Genomic DNA, 22,160 nt, shown 5'->3' with positions numbered 1-22,160 from the left:
GCCACAGGCGGCTAACGATGGGAGCACTTGTTTGTGTTCAGGTGCGGCTGCACGTTCACGTTGGCCTACACGGTTGACACAATGATGCTTTAATGTCGGACAGACTGCTAAGCTACTGTCGCTTTAAGACACCTAATGACAAATAAGGAAAAGCCCATGGAGGAAGCAGGAAGTTCGTTTACCAAGAAGGAGAGCACATAAACAATACACAAAGCAAAAGTTTGACACGTTCATCGCTATGGCTGGCATTAAAGGTATTGTATCGTATGCGTTTATAAGTCATTCGGGAGCTTAGTGTTACGTTCATTTAGTTACGCAGACGTTAATGCTTCAAAAACTTTGTTATCCTACTTTTCAACATTTTTGAAAACCTTTGCTGAATCATTTCGAAAGCTATCATCCCAACATTGGCCAAGCTTTATAACGTTAGTTCCGTAATTAAGTTATTAAACTGTTTTATGTTAAGTAATCACTATTTTTCACAGTAAATTTATCTTAAATGTCGACTTAGCATGTAAACAAATTCCACAGCAAGTTACAGCTTGGTCTATTTCTGTTTTTGTTTGTTATTGTAGCGACGGACGGACACAAGTATCGCTGTCAGCGTAATTAACGTAATGTACGGTTTCTCTTTCAGCACTGGTTGGGTTGTCCTTCAGTGGTGCCATTGGACTAACATTTCTTCTTCTGGGCTGTGCATTGGCAAATGAACAGTACGGGTAGGTTCTTTGTTAACTAATAATAGCCGTTTTAAGGTATCGCATGAGGTACTCGACTTAACATGCAATATTGAGGCTTAAAGGGATAGTTACAACATTTTCTTTCCTGTAAAGAAGCAGTTCATAAACAACGCAACGTTCAAAATACCCTTAAAGTGCCCATATTATGAAAAAAATCCCTTTTTTCTGGGATTTGTTATTTTGTGTTCCTGGTGCTTCCACACACTCATGCAAACTTAGAAAACTATCCATGCTGTTTTGAGTGAGATACAGGTTTCTGAATGTCCTCTGCCTGTCTCCAGGTTAGCTTTTCTAAATCTGCACGGCCAGACAAGGTGACTAACCGCAGCATGCTAGCGCTAACATGCTAACTCGTTCTCAATGACAAAACACTGCTACAACACAGACTAGTTCACCATAATCTATAAAAGAAATAGTTGCATGTCCATGTTCTGCAGATATTTCACAAGTGGAAGAAGAAGTCTCCCAGCTAATCCTGCCTTGTACTGACCAAAGTTGGAGAAAGAGTTATCTAGCTGTGATTTTTACCTAGTTACTGAGCATGTGCAACTCCCAACAAAGATAGTATAGAAGTGAGATGTCTCACTCTGTAGCTAAAACAAGTGAGATGTCTCAGACTATAGCTGAACAGAGACCCAAACACACAGGGTGAGTACAGGACCTGCAGCAATGTGCAGTACAAAAAAAAAAAGGTGTTTTTTGAGAATGAAACCATGTGAACCTACTCTGGTACAACATTAAAATACAATTATGAACCTAAAAAGGAGCATAATATCTGCGCTTCAAAGGGATGCTGCAGCAACTGAGTATTGCACATTCATAAAATTGAGGGACTTTTCTAAAAAGGGACTCAGATTTAAAAACAATAGTATAAATGAATGCCATCGAGTTTTAGGAATGCAGTCACCTGTTGAAATGCTCCTTAAGAGGGAGTGTGTGTGTGGTTAAATATTTCTGAGTAGTTTGTTTTGGGATACTATGTTCTTGTTAAATCTGCACCTGTTAATTTTTATCTGACAAGCTGCAAACTTATGCCATTGTATGTCATAAAACGTGTATTGCTCTTATAACCGTTCCATGTCTGTTTCTGTAGGTTATACTGGCCGCTTTTTGTCCTGATTTTCTACGTATTAAGCCCCATCCCAATCTTCATATCCAGACGCCTCAGTGATGACACTGACTCCTCCAGCAATGCATGCAGAGAGCTGGCCTACTTCTTAACAACTGGCATTGTGGTATCATCTTTTGGGGTTCCCATTTTGCTTGCCCGCACTACGACAGTGAGTTCTTTCCATCCATTTTGAAACACAAGTTGATTTCCAAACGGTAAACGCAGCCACCATCATTGGCTTTTATCAGTTTGTGCAGATATGTCTGTCTGCACCATTTCAAATGTTAGTATATTTTTTTTTTGCATTGTACCTTGAGAGATATACACTGTTGAGCGTTATGAAAACAAATAGAAGGCTATAGATTTCCTTTTAATCTGATTCAGTATGAATATTTTTCTTCTACAGATCCGGTGGGGTGCTTGCGGTCTGGTGATGACAGGAAACGCTGTCATCTTTCTCACTATCCTTGGCTTCTTTTTTGTGTTTGGAGGTGGGGACGACTTCAGCTGGGAGCAGTGGTAGAGTGCCGTCAGACAGTGGATAGACAGAAGGATGGATGGAACGGTGGGTGGGTAGATGGAGAGTTGAATGGATAGACAGCAGACTAAGGCACACTTGTGTCCCGCACCGAGGGGTGATGCTCATGTACAGTGTACGCTGCAAAATGTCAAAATGATGGGGTGTACAGGTCAATTTTTATATTTGAGAGCATCTGGTTTGGAGACAACACTACGTGCCCTATTAATGTGCCTTATGTCTGGGACTAGAAAGACACTGATGCCTATCCAGCTGAACCCATGTAATTTTGCTTGTCTTGCTTTTTTTTTCAAACCCCCAAATCACCCTGCTTATTGCTGCTGCCTGCAATTTCATTATTTTTCATATAATCATTATAAAGGAATTCTGAAGAGAAACTCTATTGTAATGTACACTGCAATGCTCACTGCATTATCTGTCCTCATTGTTCAAGGGGGAGTAGCTATACTTTATTATGGCTTGCTTATTATGAGCACTGTTTGCTGTTTAAAGTGTGACGCAGGGCAACTTGTCTTAATCCATGCTATATGACAACTAGTTGAAGGATTCCTCATCAGGTAAAGATATATTTGCATGGAGATGATGTGTTTTTTTGTTTTCATTTTGCTACAAGACTTTAAAGGTCCCATGGCATGAAAATTTCCCTTGAGGGTTTTTAACATTAATATGCATTCCTCCAGCCTGCCTATGGCCCACCCCCAGTGGCTAGAAATGGTGATAGTTGTAAACCAAGCCTTGGATATCCTGCTCTGCCTTTGAGAAATGAAAGCTCAGATGCCCCAATCTGGAATCTTGCACCTTATGAGGTCATAAAGGGAAATGTCACCTCCCCTTTCTCTGTGTTGCCCGTCCGAGAGACATCAAACGGGCAAATTGGCAGTTGGTCAAGGCCCCCCCCCCCCCCCCCCTCATTGTGGGACTGGTTCTAGTGGCTGTAATTCTGCACCAAGGCTGAATTTTGGGAAAGAGACTTCAGATTTGATACTAGGGGACCACTTATGTTTATATAACAGCATCCAAAGAGCACCATGTCATGGGGCCTTTTTTGTTGTGGTGCAATTGTTTACAGTACAGTCTCACCAAATATCACTTTAGAGTGCAAAATGTAAGCATATTATTCACCGCTGAACTGTATTGATCTGTTCTATGCAGTAATATGATTGTAAGAAAGCGCTGTTCAGTGAAAATCATACATATGTGTCTGTGTTCAGTTATTATGTGAACAGGCCAGAGAAAACACCCATCTCCATTTTATATTCCTCTAGACGAAAAAGAAAATCATACTACTGACAAGCATGATATTAATTTACGTATGCCATTTTGCCGTGTTGAATGGCGAATACGGGAGAAGTATGTTTTTAGGCCAAGTTGGTTTTTGTCCTAAAAGAGGGTTTAACCGGCAAACACATTCATAAGTGCCTGTCAACAACAGTGTGTATTTTGATTAAATAGAAAAATCACTGATTTTGGTTCATCAACAGGGGCCATTGGAATTTGTAATTGTAAATCAATATTACATCATGTTTACTTAAGCATTGTCAGTAACTGACTGTCAATGAGTATCTGATGTTTGTATGATACACCTACTTCATAGAGAAAAGTCTAGTCAGCGTCCTGTATAGTTTTGTCATTCCCTAATTTCTTAACTACTTTTGAAGTGAAATGTACTTTGTCTCACAACTGACATGTTCAACAAGGAAAACTTGTTCTTTCTATTGGGACTCCCATACCCACCCTAGTGAGTGTTAAAAAGCCCAAAGGTTATTTTTTAAGCTCCTGACTGCATTTTGTTTTCTAATATTGATTAAAACTCTGTATCGTGAAACAAACTTGTCTTGCTGTTTACTGCTGGTCATGGGATGACAAGTGAATCATACAGTGGTCTGTGAAGGGGATGGAGATTTGACCTAAGTAAAGCTCATCTCTGGGCAATGGTGATGGGATGATGCATTCAAAGAGACACCTCCACACTGTATAGTACAGCAGTGTGTACGCTCTGCTGAATCATTTAGATATTTCTCCAAAACTCAACAAGCAGTGTGAAAGACTGTTCTGTATTTTGCCTAACAGTCTATAATTTTCCCTGAAAAACATCTGTCTGCCTCCCTGTCTTCTGTTTTGCTGTTTCCAAACACAAAGATTATTTCATTATTATGAATGCCTTGCCAGCTCTGAGAAAGCTGCATAATGAAAGACTGATAAGAAAATCCTGCATCCTTATCTATTAAGGGTTAAATAGGATGTGATCAAAATCGTTGAGTGGTTTCATTTTTATTTTCTGTTCACGTCAGGAATGCACCGAAGCTGCGTTTCTTCCAAAAACACTCCACTCTGCAAGTTAATACATTATTTTTTATGAAAAACATCTGCGCTTCCCGCCTCCAGTGATTGCCTTTCACACGGGGAAGACACAGCATGCAAATGAGAGACACTGAGAAGAAAAAATGTGAAGGTGTGGAGATGAAGAGAGAGCCCATTCATCCACAGTATGTTTCAGGACAGCTGTTGCCTGGCAACAGTAAAGGCATCAAGATCATTCTAAAAGAGTATGGCCTTGAACACTACACAGAGTAACCCAGTACAGCTATGGGAATTTAAAACACCAAAGCATTGGCATGACACTTATAATAATACTAAATTAAAACTTCTGATCATTTTGCTATCTTTGTTTAAATAACTTTTTTTTTTTTTTATAACTTCCTTCTGGAATAGCCTACTGTATTAGATCTCTTCCTGAAGAAGTAGTCTACATGAGCTGCCTTCACCGACTTAACTTTGCCTCAAGTACTCAAAAGCAGACCGACGATGTGGATACATTTAATGGCAGCAGCAGGCCATACGTAACTAAAGAGGCAATCAACAAGAACACCAAGGAGTCAATAAAGGACACATAGCCTTGGGACGGGGGGGACAGGGGGGACAGGGGCTTGCAGTCAGCCTCAATGTGAAGCAGACACATCCATACAGTGCAATCCTCTGGCCGGGAATCAAATGGACGCAGGGCAGGCAGTAGTGGGACGAAAGGGAGGGCGTGCACACTGACAGCCATTGGTAAATGAAAGGAATTGCGTCGTCTGTGTCAAAGCCAATCGACTCGCTCTCGGGGTCGGGAAGGGGAACGAGCGCGAATGGCACAAATGGGACCTGATAAAAAGGGGGCGCGTGCTTCAGAAGCGTAGCAGTGAAACAGCAGAGCACGGGGTACCACAACTGCATCAGCGCGTGGGACAGCGGACACACCACCGGTAAGACTATAGACTGCATTTAACCGTCCTGTGAGAAAGACTACTTAAATGTTCCTCATTTCCTGGCGAAAAAATAATAATTTAATCTTTCTATAGGTTTTGTTCGACCTCATCGCGTATTGGGCTAACCTAACCTAACTGTTTGCACATTATTCATCTTAAGTTAATAAAGTATATGATGAAACGAATTCGTTCAGATTTTTTGCATCAATCAAATATGTTTCACGATGCGCAGGTGGCAGGTTTGCGTCATTTGAGCTGCACATGAGCTATTTTCGAAGAAACATGAGTCAAAAATCGGTACTGAAAGGTCTTTTGATTCAGTCATATCACGTAGGTTTCTTGTCTGTAAGTAGGCTGCTCCTCATCTCTATCAGGACTTGGTAGCCCATTGTGGGCATCTCTCTTCCTTTTGTAAACCGACTGTTCAGTTTTGGCAGTGTTTGTCTAGTTTGAAGCATTTCTAAACGAATAGGCTGCAATGGATACAGGCTACACACGTTTTGGGGCACTTTCCATGAAGTATGATGATGATGATGATGATGATGATGATGATGATGATGAGCAAACAAGGTAAAGTGATTCCCAATTCGTGTTTTCTCTTACTACAGAAAAAGATGTTATAGAGAAGCAAATTAGTTAAGAATCCATTTGAGTTTAGGACAATTAGGTGTTGGTTGTGGAAGAAGGGTGAATATTCGTGTAAATGGGGTGATGGGAAAATCTTTACTCAACGATAATGCCTTTACACAGTCTAAAACTGTATATTTAGCAAGGAAATCTGAGTTAAATGAGGCCAATCAGGACATCCAGAAAATAAATGGTGCTATTTACATCACCTTAGACGAAAATTCCACATCATGTTTCTGTTGGGACTTAATGTGTTTTACCTATATCCGACTCAATAGTGACCTTTTTATAGTCTGTGTAATAGGGGAGACCGGGGATAATTGTAACACTTTTGTATTCATCATCTCTATGTTAGTGATTGTTTGTGTTGAACCTTTCAAACTTAGATTAAAGCAACCCTCGTTTGTTAGCTACACATACACGACTAAAAGGGCTCTTGGAGAGCGCTGTACTCTGTCAAGGCATGCCCTATCTCACACATTGCAGTGTGACTTTTTCAAGTCGGGAACGACTGGTTAATTCGACACCACATGAATGTAGCATAAAAACCCAGTTCCGAAATGACAAGTGAAAAATAATTAGTGCATCCGCCCTGTGATTCGAAACCGCTTCCTTGGCCCATGCTACACCATGCCAGGATCCTGCTGACAGACAAACCAAACTGAAAACATACCTTCCTTGGCAGAGGTTATGTGTCAGCAAGCATTTAACCATACATTTTCTCAGGTGATTTAAGGAGAAAACCTAAGTGTTCCACTGTTGCAACACTGTTCCAGTGACACAAAAGTAATCATTGCTTGCTTTTACGTAGATAAATAACCAAAAAATATGAGCATATGTGTAAGTGTTAGTCAGGATGAAATAGCTGGGACTGGGATGTGTAGCTGATCATTGGCTTTTATCTCTAAATTTACTTGGTTGGGTACCGAAACCCGGTTCCATCATGGACCGGGTTAGAATGCAAATTTGGGTTCTACGACTGAAATATTTTCCCTTTGTTGCTCCGAAACGGATGTAAAAATATCACACTTTCTCAGTAGTCTACCGTTAGCTAGCTACCGTAAATGTAGGTCACATTGAAAATTCCATATTTTCCGTCCGGGCTCTGGTTAACATACCAACCTAACATTTATTTAGTTGTTTCTTGTTAATAGTGTTATTTGTTGTTAAATTATTCTAGATGTGTGTTATATGACTTAGGTTTACTATAAATTTAAGTAGGCCTACTTTAAAACGTTAATAAATTGTTAAATTTAAATAATTTCAATTAAAAAACTATAAAAGAGCCTTTCTTTGATGTCGTTTGTCAAGAATCGGTTTAGGATTCGGAATCATTTTAAAAGCACCGGTTCAGCATCGGAATCGTAGAAATCCAAACCATACCCAACCCCATTAGTAATAATAGCAAGGTATTGTTGAAACAACTGGGAGAATATTATACATTCTTAACATGTTCTGTAAAACTGTGTTATTGAACATAATCAACACATCATTTTTTCATTGTCATACGTGTTCAACGTTCAAACCTTAAGAACCATGAAGCTTCTTCACTGAGAAGGAAGTGTGTTTATTGGTCAAACAAAAGCGTTTAATTTCTGCCAGCTCACATGGACAGTGTTAACATCCCAACTCTATTGGGCTTGAAGGTCTTTACAATCTTAAGACTGGAGTTTTGTCACGCTAACAGCCTTTATGTAAATGTTTCCCCTTTTCCAAAACGTAAGAAAAAAAAAAAAAATCATTACCGCGATTCAATCCTAGAGTATCATTTCTCTTTTAGGAATCATCTTTGTGCTGTGAAAGGGTTGACATCACACAAGCGCTTCTATTATGCCGCAGTGACGGTAGTGACTTTTCACAGGTCTTTGATTATATTTTAGGAAAGAATTTCAGAGGTGCACTTTCATTTACTGTAAGCTCAGTTCATAGCATAGCATTTCTGTATAGTGCCCCGGGCATGTGGTGGTTCGAACTGGCCACTGTCCTTTTATTCTCTGTCAGTGCTGAAACAACAGGGCACATACATCGAGCTTTGTGTCAAAAGGGCTCTGGCTGCCAGAATGATGACTCACTTGATTGGCTGCTTGGTGGTTTACTAGAGTTGTGGTAACCATACTGCCTTTTATGTTGCTGAAAAAACACTGACGTTCCGCTTCCAGCTAATGAATACAAGCCGTGTCTGCGCTAGGCCTTTAGGTTTGCAGACTGGGTGAGTGTTTGTCATAGTGGGAACTGTGATTAAAAACAAACAAACAGCTGATTGTGAATACAGAAAGCAGTGTGTGTGTTGGATGGTAATCTGAACTGTGTTTGGAATAACGGTCATGTGTCGAGAGCCACTTTTTGACTGCAGGAAATTTTCTCTGGAACTAGGAACCTAGTAGAGGGTGGTACTTTCTGAAAGTACAGGAACCTTAGGGGTGGGGTTTGCAGTGATGACTGTCACTGATTGGTCAAACACACACAGCCCAGCTGCTTCAACTCAACTACAGCTTTATTAATAAAACAAGGAAATACTCTCCTGTCAATTTAGGACAATTTTAGGACGAGAAGAGAACATTTATCTTCGTTAAATAGCAAGCTAAATAAATAACCATCAAACACTCAACAGAGGATTTACTGTGGAGACAGATGTTTTCAATTTCATTCTTCTTTGAATTTCGTTCATAGCTGTGCAACAATAAACAAGGAAGTAGGCTACTCTAGTATTGATTTATGGCCCTCTGGTCAGCCGCATACATGTTGCACCGTAGATGTGCAATTGTCAGGGGTCCTTGCTGCTGATCAATCACACAGTTTCTGCTGGCCATAATACCGGCAGTTTTTTTGCTGTGATATGTGATCCGTGAAATTTGTAATCCATACATTGTTTGTCTTTCAGGCTGACAGTCTGCTGATGTGAACTTCCCGACCATCTTCTCATCATTGCTTCCGGTAAAGAGCGTCAGCTGTGAGTACACTTTTATACTACTTGGGTGGGGATATTGTGGTCAGAGCCTTATGCTGACAATGCAAGAAGAGATTATCTTTCAATGTATCAGAGCTATTTGCTGAAATCATCACAGTAAATCAGTACATTGGTCAGTATTAAAGATAGGCCGAATCTTTTCTAGCACTGTGATTGTGAGCATGCCCTTGCAGCCCTAACATAGATATTGATACATATATAGATAGAAGTGGTGAACAGGAAGTTGTAGGTGTATGATGTGTGTGGGGTCTATCTGGGTTAAAAGGCCCAACCAGTCGCTCCACAGAAGCATATACGGTAGCCACTCTGTGTCTAAAGGAGGTGGTGAATCACGTCAGTTTTCTCACAGTCACCTCAGGGGCACAGTCCAAAGCTGCAAACTGACTCATTTCTGTCTCAGCTGTCCTCTGAAGGTTTCATGTTGAGCCATGTAGACATTTAGGATGCCAACTGGTGACACTCACCAAAAGGCGTCCTTTGTGCACCAAATCGTGAAGACCCTGCCAAGCCTTCAGTTACCTCCTTAGTCCCCAAGTCATTTGTTATAAATCACCCCAAAAAACTAGATGCCGGCAATTGAAAGTTTTGTCTTGTGTAATTGCTGACACAGCCCATACTCACACAATACCACAATGGGCATTAAATTGAGTGACTTGAATATTATGGGGTCATTAGTTAAATTTGACAGAATGGCACTCCCTCAATTAGTAGGCTTTCTGCAGCTCCAATCAAACAGTGACTCATCCAGAGTCAAAGTAGCTCATTTGTCCTAACCCACCAATTATTTTTCATTTCTTTCTTTTTCTAACAAACACATGGTGTGACAGCAGAACCAACCTAAAATGGTCTTGTAACATGCGGCCCAGTAGCAATAGCTTCACAGTCTGGCCTTTCCAGTGATTCTTGCTTTTTCTGTCTGTGCAGTAGGGCAGTGGGTTGCCAGCATGTGGCCTCCACACTGACGTCATCCTTCAGCCGGCACAAATTGGTGTGTTGTTTCTCTCCCTCCTCAACAAACTCCTCTCAACCTTCACCCGTCTCTCTGCTGGAATCTGCTTTTCTGCACTGAATGCAAATACAATCAGCAGAGTTTCCGTGTTATTTCCATTTTTTAAGTGGTTATATTATGTATATATTATAACATCATATTATTTGTATGTATAAATTATATAAATGTATACATTATTTTATGATTATTATTGCAAGTCTGACATCCGCACAGAGTGCGTCAACTGCTTCGTGTGTAGTACATGCCCACACAAACAGTGTGGGAAGGAGGGAAAGATTAGAAAATAACTTGCCTAAATATTGATTGGTTTCATATTCTGGGCTGTATGAATCACATTAAGATGATGTGTCTAAGAGGGTCGTCACCACAGATAGGACTTACAGACTTTAAACACAAAGAAAGTAAATAAAAACTGACCAAAAACACCCAGTGAATATAGGAGAGTGGTTCTGTTGAAGATAGGAGTCTGTGAATGTCCCTTGCTCATATATTTGACAGTAAGAGCCCAGCAGCTCAAATTTGATGTAATGTTTGTTTGTGTCTCAGTATATGTACATATAGATATCCCAGCAAGGCCACAGGAACCAGGTGTGCGGAGGGTGCTGTAGCACCCCCTTAGCAAAACGTAGACAAACTACAACCATAATTAAAAATGACATTCATTTTAACGAACTGATTATTGGTATTATCCTACTCCCTTCCATTACATTAAATGTAATTTGATTTTACAATTTGGGTGATGAGATAAACACATAATTTGATCAGAATGAATCTGCCAATTTTGGGTGTGTTGTACACATCTGGCACTTATTCATCACTGTTGATGGAAATAAAATCTAACATTTTGTGACATATTATACGAATGTCTAATCTGTCATCTGATGCCTTTTGGAGATTTTTTCATCTTTTCTTGGCTTCTTTATGCACATTAATGCAAATTTTTACCAAAAATATTATTTATATTAATGTTCAAACTTTCGTACCTCACTGTATTTCATTATGTCATATTCAGTTGGTAATCTGCATAGCTGAAATTAAATTGTAAAATAGTTTCAGCCGAAGTCACAAAATAGTCCAGGTGGAATGCAGCGTGGTTGCAGGTGTGATTTGCATAATGCGCAGTAATAAATTGGCATGCTTTCTGTCAGGTACTACATCTAAAATAACTTTTTCAAAGAGCATGAAACAAAAGGTGGCACACGCTACAGTATCATAGTAAATGGGACTAATGACGCCTCTGCTGTTACACTGTATGTACCTATTGACTGTGTAATCAAAAGAAGATTGTGAGTTTGAAGACTTTGTGTTTCAGGCAGCTCAATCTGTGACCTGGCGGCCAAAAGAGAGGAGGCCTACCTTATTCTACTATTTCTTCTATTTGCTTATAGAGCAGTTTCCCACAGATTAGAGAGTGGACATCAGTGTTGAAATCACAGTTTTCAAGGTGTGAATAAAGCGGGTGTGGTGTTGTTTTGATTGAATGAATGTGGGCAGGCCCAAAAGACAAAGAGGACCTGCCACAGTTGTCGTGTCTTGTGACCAGTGCTGCTTACTTCTCCATTTAAGACTCACAATTTTATAAGTGAGTATTTGGAGATTTACATGGAATACAGGTTTGTTTTCCACAGAATTGATCAAAAGTTGGGTAAGTTAAGTGAATTTGCTTCATAAGTGCATAGTACTGTACAGTATGTTCTTTGATTTTTGTTCTTAATGTTTCCTTCAGTGAACAGTAACTCTGACTTATCTGGGTTTTATTGAGTGACTGCTATAAAGTTAATTCGTGATGGTTGTGGCACACAGATGGCTTTGAAAGCTCTCATTGTTGAACTACAGAGTTATATAATGTAACATTAATGCAGTTCCATGCAGGATTTCTTGAGCCTCTTTTGTTTTGGCGCAACAAAAGCTACCTTTGTGTGGGTGTCCCATCAATTTAAATGTATGACATGACCGAGTCCACACATTTGTCTATTGTGCACAGACGCTGTGTGACATAGATTAACTGGTCTGATGGGCAAAGTTTCTCACGGGTGACATGCAGCCCTGCTGACGTCTGATGTAAAATATGTGACACAAGTGCAAACTATCCACTTGTACATTCATTCCCTATAAAAACTTATTCCTGTTCAGGGCCAATGAGGGGCTGATGGCTTCCAGCACACGCAGGACAAAAATGATCTGAACAGGACATTGTCTATCACATCCACAAGCCCATGTACACTCAAATTCAAACCTGCAGGCCATTCAGAGTAGTCACTCAATGCACACGTCTTTGAACTTTGGCAGGAAATCATAACACTAGTAGGAAACCACCCTACACACAAAACTACTTAACACACTAACCACTTAGCTATTTTGAAGGGATAGTTCAGATTTATTTAAGTGGGGTTGTATGAGGTAATTAAACATAGCCAGTGTATTACCTACAGTAGATGCCAGTTGGCACCCCTCATATTTGGAGAAGCAAGCAGGAGTCTCGAGGATAACCAATGTACTGCTGTGGACGGGGGCAGCAGCAAAATTTATTTTAGCCACCTACATAGGTGTGAGTGCCCACTATATTTAGAATATTTTCACCACTTTAAGTTGCCGTCAGACAGTCTGATTAATGGCGCTTACCCATTGCTAGTACCAGCTCTACTCTACTCGGCTTAACTCAACTCGGCCGTGTCCTCCATTTTATATTGCAGATTTAGTACAGCCTCATGCCTGAGGAGAGCGTGGCTGGTCGTCATAGCGACGCAGCAGGAAACTGCCATGACCTAACGTGACACACAGAACGTTAAAGTTGTGCTGTTTTTGACTCTCTGCATGTGGCTGTGGCCACAGCCAGAAGTCAAAAATAGTTTCCAAAGAAGCTAGCAAAATTGACGCAGTGATTAATGACAATTCTCTCCAACCAATCAGTAATCTGCAGGTTTTCACGACAACTTTTGGTTTTGCGTCAGCTTACTTGGAACCTTGACGGAGGTGATACAAAAAAAAACTTTTTTTTGTAATGGAAAACCTGAAAAGGTGAGCAGAGTCGAAGCAAGTAGAGCAGATACCATGCAATGGAAAAATTGCATAACTTCACACGCCTTTCTTTGCTTTTGTCAAAGCCATTGACAAAAACAGTAATTTGACCTTGCAGAACACAGCTGTGGAGCCTTTTCTCTCCAGTGTGCCCTGAGACAACATCATGTTTATTGGAAGAAATAATAGCTTCAAAGAAAAGTACTTCCATGGCCTTTGCTTCGTCCTTGTTGTTGAGTTAATGATGTACTCCCAGCACAATGTTCCCTTGTGTTCTAATCAAAATTCATGTCAAATACTTACAATCTGCATCTTGAGTGTTGTTTCATGGCTTTTTATTCTGTTGCCCGCTTCTCATCAACAATCAATTATTTGTAGAGGTACAGACAATCCCATAAGGGATGACCTGTTTGGGTTACAGGGATAAGAGTTTCCTCGAAGTTTGTTTAAATAGGTGAAGCAGTGCATTTTCTAGTCCAGTGTATTTTTATCAATGATCTTTTTTGATTTAACCCTTCTGTTGTCTTCACATTCGGGACCCTCTTGTATCCCTCGGGTCAAACTGACCTGTGACTTATTTGGGGTTTTAAAACCAATTCTGAAATATTGTCTTTATCTCAATTTCAAACAATTGAGATAACATATATATATTTAGGAAAGGCAATCAGTCTCTACTAGAACGCAATTAAAAAATGGAAGTGTGATCCTTTTTTTGTCCTAAGGTTATTATTTCCTATTAAAAATCCACTATTGAAAAAACAGAAGTGGTCATATCTAGAATAATTTTCAGAAGTGAGTCAGGAATACATGTTTATCACTGAAAATAAGGTAATGCCATTGATTTCCAGCTATAAAAAATGTATACTGGAAAACAATTTGAAATGGGTCAATTTTACCCAAATTTCATACAAGGGTTAAGTGGTCTTGTCGCTTTTAGGTTTTAATGCTCAGGCTCATTACAACCATGGATGTATTTACAGAGCCCTGACCTTTTCTCTGGGAAGATTGTCTTTTCTTGTATGCAGCTGCAGGTTTCTAGTAGATTATGCGTTTCAAAAAGGATCACTAATGTGTCTAAACCATCTGCTGTTAGTCTTCCCTAAAAAACATATATTCTAGATGTTGTGTTTGAAATGTATTATGTTAACACAGAAGATTATCCAAAATGAGGCAAACTATTGACAACAGTTATAGTAGTATCAGTAAGCCTGTAAGTATCAGTACTACAATTTGTAGCCAGGCAGTGTGCTACAAATGTAGAGATTCACAAAATAGTGGCTCTGAAATTATTTAGTTATTAATTGATTTGTCAATTGAAAGAAGATATGAAATACATAGCTACACAGTGGGATGGTGTACGTTGTGAAAGTGCTCTTTAGTGTCTCAGATGGCCTAAGACACACAGACGTCTGGACCTTTACCCTGATGATTTGTGCTAATAGTCTTAGTGCTTTAAAAACAGTTTATACAGAGGAGGATTAGGGCCACTGGTAAAAAAAATTCTGAGATTAAAGTCAGAATTCTGAGTTCAAACACAGAATTCTGAGAATAAATTCAGAACTCTGTTTAAATTCAAAATTCTGAAATTAAAGTCAGAATTCCGAGAGTAAAGTCAGAACTCAAATAATTGTTTTACCTGTGGTTCTAATCTTCTTCCGTAAGGATCACACCTATTATTGCTGGATTTCCATGACATAATTTGACATTACCTTTGACTGTCTGTCACCTCTGCTTGTTTAGTAAAGAACCTATCAGACCTGGGGTCCATCCATACAGCTTGACCTTTCTGGAGTTGGTACTTTATAATATAAAATAATTCTGTATGTTAATGATTGTAGTTTAAGCACATTTTTCACAGAATAAAGGGTTTTATTCAATTTAATCTGAACATTTTTAGCCTCAATAGCGAGTGGGTTTTAGGGATGGCAGTTCTATTAATAATAAACAATTGCCACATCTGTACCGTTTAGTGCTAATAAGCAACATGATAAACTACAATGGTGAAGGTAGTCATCATACTGTACCGGCTAAACATCCCAGACATGTTAACATTGTAATTGTAAGTATGTTAGCATGCTGATATTAGCATTTAGCTAAAAGCATCATTTTGCCAAAGTGCAGCCTTAGAATCTCTTGAAAAAAAAATATTATTATGGGGGTTGTTAAGATAATTCCTGCGAGTACAGTACATGTTACAATTATGAATAGTTTAGAGTATGGCAGCGCTAGGACACATACATTACTTTGGGAAATACTTATATTAATACTCATATCAGAAATTTTAATATCTTTATCTATTTAACTAAATTGTTGGAATTGTTAGTTATTCTTAGATTTATTTATTTATGTTCTTTCTTTATGACTGTTAAAGTAGATAATAAATGAAAGTTATATGGCATTCATTATCTGTATGTATTAGATCATGTTTTACAAAGGATTTAACCTGAGCCAGGCCATACAACAATGGTAGCAATCATATCACATCCATACAGAGTAAGTAGTATACAGCTGTTAAAAAGATACAGCACCTCTGCTCTGCCTAGGTTGCAAAATGTAAATAAATATATGTATTTAGGCCTTTTTATTGGGCATCAACTCCGCATTAACGTCCATATTCTCAAAACAGACTTTCCGTGAAGTGTAAATAAACACTTCAGGTCACATTTATGACCGTAAGACAGTACTGCAACACTAGCCTGACAAAGCATGTGCAGACAGCTGTAAATATTAAAACAAAAGCGGGTCTGTTGCCTGAAACGCGCAAGTGACTTACACTCATGATCTAACATATTGTGCATTTGACAAGTCAGCCTTTTCAGTTCAGGGCCATGATCACGGGCCACTGATTTTATTGTTTTCATCATTTTCCATCCTTGTTTTTCCCCTTTGCACAATTGTCTAACTGATTTCTCTGTTTTGGTTTAAATTACTATACACTCAGCATCTTTGTAAATGTTGGCTCAATGATCTATCTGAGATATAAATAAAGGTTGAATTAATGAATACATCATTAAGTCTTTAAATAGATTACTGATTCTACTTTAAATGTTTCTAAAGACAATTGTTTTTTTTCTGGTTATGGTCACAATAACCACCACAGCCTTACCATCTACTTTAAACCTCTGTACTATTAAGTACTACTAAGTATGACGAATCTGAATGGTGTGCTTGTGAAACCCACAATGGGTACTATGCAAACTCATAAATTATCGAGAACTTTTCTCTCATGCTGAGATTTGAACCAGCTGCTGAATCTTATAGACCTTAAAACACAAATTCCTTTGGTATCTGCTGTCATTCCACCTCTCATGTAACAGGAAGCCACAATAAAGATGTTTGTAAAGCTACAAACAAGATAGGGTGGTTTTTGCAGCTGAGAAATTCTCTTTTCATGCAACTTGACTAACCAGCTTCTGAAAAGCACCAACAATAGCCTCCCTTACCAGCAATCCGACACTGAATTTAACAGAGCAGAGCAGAGTGCCTGATAAATAAGTGGTGATGTGAGGTGGAACAAGGGGTCGGGGGCAATCAATAGTGACATGGAAAATATCGATTCATTTTTGTCACAAAGATTAGTCACTCATGTCTGCTTTTTGGTTGTGTTCTACCAGCTGGGGTCTTTCTATTATGGATGAGTGTACAGTCACTGCATTCTAAACAGGCTGAAAGACAGGACTGGACTAACAGACCTTCAGGCACACAGACATGCACTCTATCACATAACAACCTTTTTACAGAACCATTAACACAGAGTGTATTTTATGCTGTAATACATACCAGGATTAAAGTTAAATAGTTTTTGTAAATTCTTTAGCATGTTTACTACAAATCACATATATTTAAAGCTTTAGTGCATACGTTTTCGATATTAAAGAATGTTCGTTAGATTCAAGCCATTTTCTCATGAGTTGCTACACATCTAGTTGAGACTATCTGCTCCACAACTCTCTGTATTTCTCAGTATTGCTGTGTTCAGAAGATTGTGTAGTCCTGTAACTTTGAACTCTTCTGAATAGTCTATCATGTTTTTTTAATCTTCCATGTCCTCCGTGGCCTCTAGCAACTGCAGTGAGGAGGGGTTGGGATGGTGCACAATCACGGAAGGCTTGTATCACGTGGACACGCCAACAGTTTGGTTGTTACTTATAATTTCTCATGGGGGTGACAGAAACAAAGCACTATAGCTTAAACGTTACACTTATCTGTGAAGCTAAACCCCATTTATTAAACTGTGTGTTTATTATTAAAATTATTAAACTGAATAAACTGAACTGAAAAACTGGCAAAATCTTTGCACAGCTGCTTTTTTTTTAACATTGAAGAAGTTTTGCCTATTTCTTAAATAGAAAAAAGGTTTTGTAGACACAAGACAGAGTTTACAGCCATGCTAAAGCGCTGTTAGACTCTAGTTACAGTGTGTACATTGTGCTTTAAACCAAATACTAATGCCAGCATGCTAACATGCTCACTTCGTAATTGCTACAGCCCAAATCCTACAGTTCTCTTTTTTAACTTTTACTGTGTTTTTGTCTACCTTTATGTATATTTCCATTCATTTTACTATATTATGTATGTCTTCTTGTACAAACTTGTAACTGCTGAGAATGGTGATCCATTACAATTCCTATAATGCCTGCGTTTTAGTCAAAGTTGTGTATTGCAGTCCTTAATGCAACGCAGTTCAGAGACTCGTCAACGTTCTGGACACAGAATTGCATTACCAAGTCAAAGCAACTTGACAATAATTGCAGACATGATGTCCACTGTGAGGGGAGGCAGGCAGAATAACTTTTGGAACTGGTTTCTTCATCATTGCTCTCCCCTTCTATCTGTCTTCCATGTGCAGGCATACTGTTGAGGCTGCCCAGAGCAGGAGAAGCAGGATAAAGCTGCGTTGTTGGAGAGAGGATCAGAGACGCAGAGAGCGAGAGTGAGTCTGTCTAAACATCCCAGGAAGATGAAGAAAAGCAGGAGTGCACAGGGGGTTACACCAGGCGACGTAAGCATTGCTCATCCTAACCACCCATCTGCGCAACCTTGGACCAATCCATGCATTCATTAAACAGCTACTTGTGATTTCTTTTTATGTGAAATTTTGCACCACATGTTTACAGACTCATTCTGCAGTTTGCACAGTTAATATAAATTGTGTAATGTTTCCTCCCGAACAAACAAAAAAATACATTGAGCTCTATTGGGAATATACTAAGGCAGCAAGGTGCAGTATGTTTGTGCGGTGGTCGGTGACTCATAAAGAGATGACTGTATTGTACACAACAGACCACTATCCAGCAGGACATGCTGCAGAGAGCGTGATTGGTGTGTGTGTGTGAGTGTGTGTATGTGTGTGTGTGTGTGTGTTTGAACAGAGGCTTGGGGGTGAAGGACAGTGTGTTGTGTGAGTCTGTGCATTAGAGAGAGAAAGAGAGTGTTAGGAAGACAATAGAGACAGGGAGTTTAAGAGTGATGCAGCGTTGACATGGAGGCAGAGGGGGAAGAGGAGGAAAGTTGTTAAAAGACAGCTCACACCAGGAGACATTTAGGGCATGGACTGAGTGGAAACATGAGGAGGAAGGACAGAAATCCGACAGAGAGGCCCATCTGTTTATCCTCCACAGGCCGGTGTTTATGACTGGGCAGGCAGGCCAGATCATTTACGTTGACATTGTCCAACAGGAGCTCCGAGGCCAAGCAGCATCCTGGATAAGGACAGTTTTCCTGCTGTGACTGGCCTCCATCTACCTCCGACCCCCCTAGAATTCAGGACTGGCTAGTTACTGAATATTTATGATAATAAAAATATAGGAAAACACTATTAGAGAAAATACACAATTTAAACCAGTATAATGGCCGTTAATGTTAGGAATTATAAATGGTAATATTTACTGTTATAAAAAAATGTAATGTCTGCCACACTGCTTTAGACTCCCATTTTTAATGCAAGGCAACGTTTAAGACCCAGTATAAGACCCCATGAACTGAATCATATAAATACTTAATGTATCTGTAAGTTATTAATAACTTACTCGGAATGCTGCTGTTTCATTTTTTGACCTCCTGAACCTCTGAAATTTTCAAGTTGCATTTTCAAGCATATACCCGAACCTGGCCGACTTGTAGGTTGTGGTTCGATGCCAGCTTAATATTTTTTTTTGCACATTTTTGTAAGCTCAAGGACTTCTCATTGTTGCAGTAATTCACAAAAAAAGACTGGCTGCCCTTTTTTACACCGTCATTAAGTAAGAAATGTATAGAGGCAATCACCATGAATTCCTGTTGGCAACATTGCCCTGTTATGTTGACCAAAAAGTTGTCCAGTGAATCGTCAGTGGTGTTTTAACTGACAAAGACATTTCAGCAGCCGGCAATATTAAATGTTTTAAATGACCACCGCAACCACGCGAGGTCCTTGAGCACACAGTCATTAATGGACACAAAAGATATTAGGCTGATGGGTACATTAGTATTCAAGATCAGCTGTGGAACGGTGTGTGAACTCATGATAAGATGATAAAAATAACAGCAATACTGAAATTAATGCTAAAGCCACATTGCCAATGGCAGCATTTCAAAGTACTCACTTAAAAATATATGTATAAAAGTTACTTATCACTGTAACAAATTACTTTTTCATTAAAGTAATCTGTAAAGTCCTTTAGTTACTTTTTAGTTCGGTAACTGTTACACGTTACAATTTTTCAGCAGCTAGCACTACAACAACCGTTGACAACATTGTAATATATTTTATAAAAAATACAACAGGCTTTGTTGGGGATAGAACAATTAAATACTGGACATATTTCTGTCATTGCCCTTGGTGTTCATCAACATCCATTTAGTGTGCGACATTAACATAACATAACAGCCAAATAACTTTAGTAACTTTAATAACTTTAATAGTTTTTTTTTTTAAAGCAGACAGTCAAAAAAACGTAGCAAAATTATATAAAAACACAATGGTAACGTGACATAGTTCAAGATGCAAATATCTATGAATTAGCAGTTAAATTATATGTATGTATTTTAGCGTGGTTATACAGTAGAAGCTCATTTTCAAGCCAAAGTCATTTTTTTCTTAATTTCACAGAAAAGTTAAATGTGAGTCTGTAAGGATAGCTGCCATTCTACACCTCAACAACCTGGAGTGTCTTTCTGCCGCCTTCCATTGTGATACTTCATTAATAATTAAAGTAGTCTCTCTTTTTATCTCTTTGGCTCCTAGATTAAAAATTACAGGCACCTCATCAGGTCATGCTGTTAGAACGTCACTCCTAAAGCTGTCTCATTAATTCCACCTTCTTCAAAAAGGCTTTTTGGAAGCATCCCAGAGAACACTGGAGTTGTTTGGACTCTTCAGCCAAGAAAGGCCTTTCATCTGCATCGAGAAAACACCCACTCCACCTCTGTTTGACACTGGAGATACACTCCCTCTGTTTCAGACTCACTGTTTTACCTTTCATCTCAGTTCCCGTCCTTTTAGGACCATGTTCAGGAACATATGATAAATCCAGGTTTCAAAAATTCTCAACATCCTTATCCTACTCCCGGCTTCTATAAACTCGAAGTGAATTAGCAGTATTTCCTCTTCCAAGCGCCATTTTGACAACAGATGTGGGATCAATATATAACTGAAATTGCATGTCCAAATGTGAGAAGTGCAGTCAATACACAATTGATACATGATTTGGCAGTAAACCAGCAATGGCACTCTGACATATTGACAAGAAACTGATTATAATGTTTGTTTGACAAGAGTAATTGTGTAAGTGGAAATGGCCCCATATCAGAGTCGTAGGAATAGAGTCATGTTTAACTAGATTTAATTTTCACTCTTTTTCCCCGTAACAGGAAGAATCTATCTTAAAAAGACAGGCACAATAAATCAGACAAATTGCATTTCCTAGAAGGAGCAGGGGAGTCAGCAGAGCTTTATTTATGAACAATCAGAAAGAAAGGCAGACACACGCCTATCTGTGGTTTGTGTCACTGTCTCAAGCATTCAATCTGTCTTCCCTTTTCTTATTCAAAAACTTTCCCTTTTTAGCAGTTCCCTGTCTCATTCATGTTTATTTTTTGCTTCCCAATTGGCGTGTCCCTGCCATTACTGTCCGTCACTTTCACTAGAAAAAGAAGATGGGATGACTTCCTCTTTCAATTTGTTGGCTCTCATCATTGACATCACTCTATCTCACTTTCTTCTCTCATTAATTAGAATTTTAGCGTTTTTCCTTTTGACCTTCATCTCTCACAGGACTCAGTCATTTCAAAATCTCAGAGAGGATCACTTTGTCCTCTTTGAAGAGCCAATTTGGACTTGGAACATACTTTTCTTGATGCAGTGGACATTTTAATGGGAGCAGAATCAGTGCTGTCAGCCCCTTGGGAGATGTAATTTACGGTTACAGTTTTGGACCCATCACCTCAATAAGATAGATGTGCATGGGCTTTCTCAGCGGTCCTTTTGACTTGTTATCAGGCTTAGGTAAATGCTACTGCTCATTTTTATTTTTAGTATCTGTTTGATTACCAGAGCTGAAACAATTTGTCACTTAATTAATGAATAAATAACTATTGATTGTGGTTTAAAATTCAGGTTCAGCTTCTCAATTGTAAGCCTTTGTTGTTTTTTCAGTCTTTTATGATAGTAATTTGAATACCTTAAGGTTTTGGACTGCTAATCGGACAAAACAAGACATTTGAAGACATCACCTTGGGTTAAGGAAATAGTCATTTGAAAAGCTAATCAGAAAAAGTAACTTTGGTAGCTACTAGAGCTTGACCAACTAATCATTCAGGACAAATTTATCAGATTGCAGATATGTAAGTAGTGTATATAAGTAACAAGGATTTGCAGTACAGAGCATCAGTACGTATTTTGTCCACTAGAGAGCACTGATA

At 39.0% G+C, this 22,160-nt stretch overlaps 2 protein-coding genes and 1 long non-coding RNA gene across 4 annotated transcripts in view; 2 read left to right on the top strand and 1 right to left on the bottom strand.

The window, feature by feature from the left end:
• On the top strand, nucleotides 1-3,010 carry LOC117954351 (leptin receptor gene-related protein). 2 transcript variants are annotated; one of them, XM_034888101.1, is made up of 4 exons: nucleotides 1-254; nucleotides 638-713; nucleotides 1,834-2,020; nucleotides 2,258-3,010. In XM_034888101.1, the coding sequence occupies exons 1-4, from the start codon at nucleotides 239-241 to the stop codon at nucleotides 2,372-2,374; spliced, it is 396 nt and encodes a 131-aa protein (XP_034743992.1). In that variant the 5' UTR covers nucleotides 1-238; the 3' UTR covers nucleotides 2,375-3,010. The 2 variants fall into 2 exon arrangements, with proteins under 2 accessions (XP_034743992.1, XP_034743991.1); XM_034888100.1 differs by having other exon boundaries at nucleotides 638-719.
• An 846-nt stretch (nucleotides 3,011-3,856) lies between these two features.
• Nucleotides 3,857-4,583, bottom strand: LOC117954353. Its single transcript, XR_004658804.1, has 2 exons — nucleotides 4,417-4,583; nucleotides 3,857-4,352 (listed from the first exon to the last, which is right to left on the bottom strand). It is a non-coding gene; the product is annotated as an uncharacterized LOC117954353 (long non-coding RNA).
• An 839-nt stretch (nucleotides 4,584-5,422) lies between these two features.
• LOC117954342 (cAMP-specific 3',5'-cyclic phosphodiesterase 4B-like) overlaps nucleotides 5,423-22,160 on the top strand; it is a 48,633-nt gene continuing 31,895 nt past the window's right edge. The window contains exons 1-3 of the mRNA XM_034888081.1: nucleotides 5,423-5,634; nucleotides 9,146-9,214; nucleotides 18,109-18,261. Of these exons, the coding sequence (XP_034743972.1) occupies nucleotides 18,220-18,261 (42 nt within the window). The 5' untranslated portion in view covers nucleotides 5,423-5,634; nucleotides 9,146-9,214; nucleotides 18,109-18,219. The remainder of the gene's footprint in view (nucleotides 5,635-9,145; nucleotides 9,215-18,108; nucleotides 18,262-22,160) is intronic.

Source organism: Etheostoma cragini, chromosome 12 (assembly GCF_013103735.1).
Source record: "Etheostoma cragini isolate CJK2018 chromosome 12, CSU_Ecrag_1.0, whole genome shotgun sequence".
Lineage (NCBI taxonomy): Eukaryota > Metazoa > Chordata > Actinopteri > Perciformes > Percidae > Etheostoma > Etheostoma cragini.
The sequence above is the reverse complement of the archived record's forward strand: the minus strand, read 5'-3'. Positions and strand labels throughout refer to the sequence as shown.